Source organism: Sesamum indicum, linkage group LG9 (genome assembly GCF_000512975.1).
Source record: "Sesamum indicum cultivar Zhongzhi No. 13 linkage group LG9, S_indicum_v1.0, whole genome shotgun sequence".
Lineage (NCBI taxonomy): Eukaryota > Viridiplantae > Streptophyta > Magnoliopsida > Lamiales > Pedaliaceae > Sesamum > Sesamum indicum.
In genome coordinates, this window is record NC_026153.1 from 1,208,901 (window position 1) to 1,212,614 (window position 3,714).

At 41.0% G+C, this 3,714-nt stretch overlaps 2 protein-coding genes across 3 annotated transcripts; one reads left to right on the plus strand and one right to left on the minus strand.

Annotated features, from left to right (window-relative positions):
* On the plus strand, nt 1-3,465 carry LOC105170103 (asparagine--tRNA ligase, cytoplasmic 2). 2 transcript variants are annotated; one of them, XM_020696606.1, is made up of 8 exons: nt 1-758; nt 879-1,115; nt 1,259-1,837; nt 1,945-2,130; nt 2,255-2,319; nt 2,418-2,547; nt 2,627-2,685; nt 2,764-3,465. In XM_020696606.1, exons 1-8 carry the CDS (start codon nt 378-380, stop codon nt 2,945-2,947), a joined length of 1,821 nt encoding a protein of 606 aa, XP_020552265.1. In that variant the 5' UTR covers nt 1-377; the 3' UTR covers nt 2,948-3,465. The 2 variants fall into 2 exon arrangements, with proteins under 2 accessions (XP_020552265.1, XP_011089017.1); XM_011090715.2 differs by having other exon boundaries at nt 2-758; nt 1,262-1,837.
* Nucleotides 2,953-3,712, minus strand: LOC105170245 (cysteine-rich repeat secretory protein 55-like; the record flags this gene model as incomplete). Its single annotated transcript, XM_011090916.2, has 1 exon — nt 2,953-3,712. A coding segment is annotated over one exon (579 nt), but the record flags the coding sequence as incomplete, so codon positions are not given.

The following is a 3,714-nucleotide window of genomic DNA, read 5'->3' on the forward strand; positions in this document are numbered from 1 at the left end:
TAAATATATGAAAAGAGAACTCCCGCGAATTCCCAGCATTTGAAGAATACCAATATCCCATTCATCACTCTACCCTGCCCTGCCCTGCTCCTCAAACAATCCCTTTCCCTTCTCCTTCAAACTTCCCCATCTTCTTCCATCAAACCTCTCAATAATCCTTTCCAAGAATCTCCCAAAAGCAAAGCATCATTCCTCTTCTACACCCTCTCCAATGTGTTGTGCGTGTGTACGTTTGAGGGGGTTGGGGGTTGGGTTAGTATATATATCATACTAATCCTGCCCACAATCCCAACAACAATACCATTCCAAGAAAAACATTCTTCTTCAAAACTCAAAGTTTCCTCTTTGTGTTGCCAAAAATCATTTCAATCTTCAAAATGGCCTCCGAACAAACCCCTGTTGAAGCACCACTAGCCCTTTCAAAGTATTCGAAAAGGGTCATCTTGAAAACCATATTAGATCGTCCAGACGGTGGTGTGGGGCTCATTGGACAGAGAGTAGTGGTCGGAGGATGGGTTAAGTCCTCCCGCGAATTCAGGAAAGAGCCTGTGGCGCCGGCTCCTGATGTTGGAGGACCTAAAGATGTTAGCTGTGTCGAAGTTCTCCAAAGCAGGCTGCCTTTTTTTAAGTCCATCATAAAGGTTTTCGCAGGAGAATATCGTATACGTGAGAAGTTGGATACAGTTCTTCCTAAGCCACCACAGCCCTCGATTTCCATCTTGCAAATTAGTGATGGATCTGGTGTTTCAAGTCTGCATGTATGTTTCATTCAGTCTCTTAGATGAATCCAATAATGTGGTTCCTATAGGCCTTTCTGAAGATCAAATGAAAGTAGAAGTTTTTATTGTGTTTTTTGATTGGTTTCTGTGCTGAATCAGGTTCTGGTGGACTCATCTTTAGCTCCTCCAAGTCAAGTTATGCCAACGGGCACTTGTGTATTAGCTGAAGGCATATTGCAGAAACCATCATTGCAGGGGAAGGAAACCATTGAGCTTAAAGCAGACAAGATTCTTCACATCGGAACAGTCGATCAAGATAGATATCCTTTATCGAAGAAACGTTTGCCCCTGGAATCGTTGAGGGATTCAGCCCATTTTCGCCCACGCACAACAACGGTGATTGCCTCTTGACTCTAGTACTGATGTAGTTCCTATGGTTCATATTTAGTATTTTCACAACTGTTGGAAATGAAAACTTCCAGTCCTTTGTTCTACAATATTGTTTTCAAATCGTCTTCTGTGAATTGCTGCATGTTTAGCAGGTGGCATCTGTAATGAGGATAAGAAGTGCCCTTACACAAGCAACACATACATTCTTCCAACAAAATGGATTCCTTTACGTGCAAGTGCCCGTAATCACAACTACTGATTGTGAAGGATTTGGTGAGAATTTCCAAGTGACTACTCTTCTTGGTAAAGATCAAAGTTCTGTCGATGATAACGGAGGTGTGAAACTTGAAACTATCAAGGCTTCCATCAAAGAAAAGAGCAAGCAAGTTGAAGAACTGAAAAGAAGCAAAAGCAACAAGGAAGCTCTGGCTGCTGCTATTCAGGACCTGAAGAAAACAACTGAGCTAGTATCTCAGTTGGAGGCCAAACAGAAGGAAAAATCTGGGAAGTCTCACACACAGTCCAACAGACTTGATTTCTCTCAAGATTTTTTTTCTTGCAAGACCTATCTCACAGTATCGGGCCGTCTGCATTTGGAGAGCTACGCATCTGCTCTTGGGAAAGTTTACTCTTTCGGGCCTAGATTTCATGCGCACAAATCTGACTCCAAGAAATTGTTGGCCGAGATGTGGATGGTTGAGCTCGAAATTGCTTTCTCCGAACTGGAGGTTTATCTCATTCAGTTTTGTCATAATTTTACTTGTCTCTTCTGCTAGGTTTTCCAATGTTTCTATTGAAACTGCTCTAACCATTTCACTCTTCTGCTGAAATTTAGGATTCGATGGAATGTGCGACTGACTTTTTGAGGTTCATCTGCAAATGGATTTTGGAGAATTGTACTGAAGATCTAAAATTCATCTCCAAACGTGTTGATAAACTTGTTCTTGATCGCCTTCAGTTCATCGCAACAGGTCCGTTTGAAAAGATTTCTTACACTCAGGCAGTGGATGTTTTGAAGCAGGTAAGCATTCTGCTCTCAGTCTTTTGCAATATGCATGCCATATATATATAACCTTTTCACTTCAAGGAAACCACAAAAATTCTCAAGATTTGTATTCGACATTTTTTTGTTGCTCCTAAATCAGGCCAATGAAAGAAAATTTCAGACAAAAGTCGAGTGGGGTGTTTCTCTCAACGAAGAACATGAAAGGTATAGGCATCAGAAGCTAACACATACCTATACTTCCAATGCTTTGTGAAGATCAGATGCATATGGCTTTTTACCTTTGAATTCTTTGATTTTTACAGCTACTTAACAGACGAAATTTACAAGAAGCCACTCATTATATATGACCATCCAAAACAACTTAAGCCATTCTATGTGCGCCTGAATGCTGATGGAAAGACCGTTGCAGCATTTGATGTGATTGTCCCAAAGGTAAAAAATTCATCGTATGATAATGGGATCTGTTTCCATTGTCGAAATCTGATATATTTTTTTCCTTCCTCAACTTCAGGTTGGAACTCTAATAAGAGGAAGCCAAAACGAGGAACGCTATAATACCTTAAATGCAAGGTGAAAAATCTCCATTTCTATGTAACTCATTAAGATCCATACATAGATTTTAGCTAACTCTTCGTCTTATCCTTGCAGGATCAAGGAATCGGGTTTGGAAAAGCAGCAATACGAGTGGTATCTGGATCTTCATAGGCATGGAGCCGTGAATTGTTCAGGATTCAGCTTTTTATTCGACCCCTTGGTTCTTTATGCCACTGGACTCAATGATGTTAGAGATGCAGTTCCATTTCCAAGAAGCTTCGGCAAAGCCAATAACTAAGCCACTGACAACGAAAACGTCCCATTTCCAGCAGATGTTTTATTAAAGTTTGAGCAGAACATACCAAATGTATATTCATTATCTGTGACAAGTAATCCCTGGACGGGATCGACATGTATACATGTACATATACACATCAACTGAAAATGAACAGTATTTAATACAAGTACACTTTCTTGAAACACATCAAGGTTTTAAGGCCATGACTGACTTATAGCTCACGAGGCTATCAACCAAGGACTCGTGTGAACCAAGAGGAAAGAAAAACGGATAGAGTTCATATCTAACGTAGCAACTGCTGTATAGAACTCGACATCCTTTCTTATTACCGCAAATTGTGGGAAATTTTTCGATTGCAATAGCAATACACTGAGCACAATTCAACTCTGAAAGATCTCTAGTGCACTGCACCAAAGCGTAAAGCCTGACAAACGACGAGATGTCAGTCTTTCCTTTCCCCAGCCCTTTGCTTCCAGGCTTGACAGCTTCTGAGCTAATCTGGTCCATTAAATCTCCTAGTTTCTGGTTAAAAACATCTGGGTCCGTAACGTTTTCTACGTTGTATAAGTATAAGCCAGAAGTGTCCACGTGTCCAAAGAATTTCACGGTGCTATACCTTAAAAAGCAGTAGTCATACCAAATCCTGGCATCTGCCCGGTTTGCACAATGATCACGTATATTCTCCAGTGCGTCTTGGATGCAAACCGAGCAGTCGTCTTTGCTCACGTCTCCTCTGCATTGTGCTAGGCCATAGATTTGGTATTTCC

Excerpts from the sequence above, each read along its gene's own strand:
- LOC105170103 (XM_020696606.1), top strand. The coding sequence starts at position 378 with ATGGCCTCCGAACAAACCCCTGTTGAAGCACCACTAGCCCTTTCAAAG. Across the intron at positions 1,116-1,258 it reads TTCGCCCACGCACAACAACG|CAGGTGGCATCTGTAATGAG; the intron begins GTGATTGCCTCT and ends CTGCATGTTTAG. Across the intron at positions 2,548-2,626 it reads TTGATGTGATTGTCCCAAAG|GTTGGAACTCTAATAAGAGG; the intron begins GTAAAAAATTCA and ends CCTCAACTTCAG.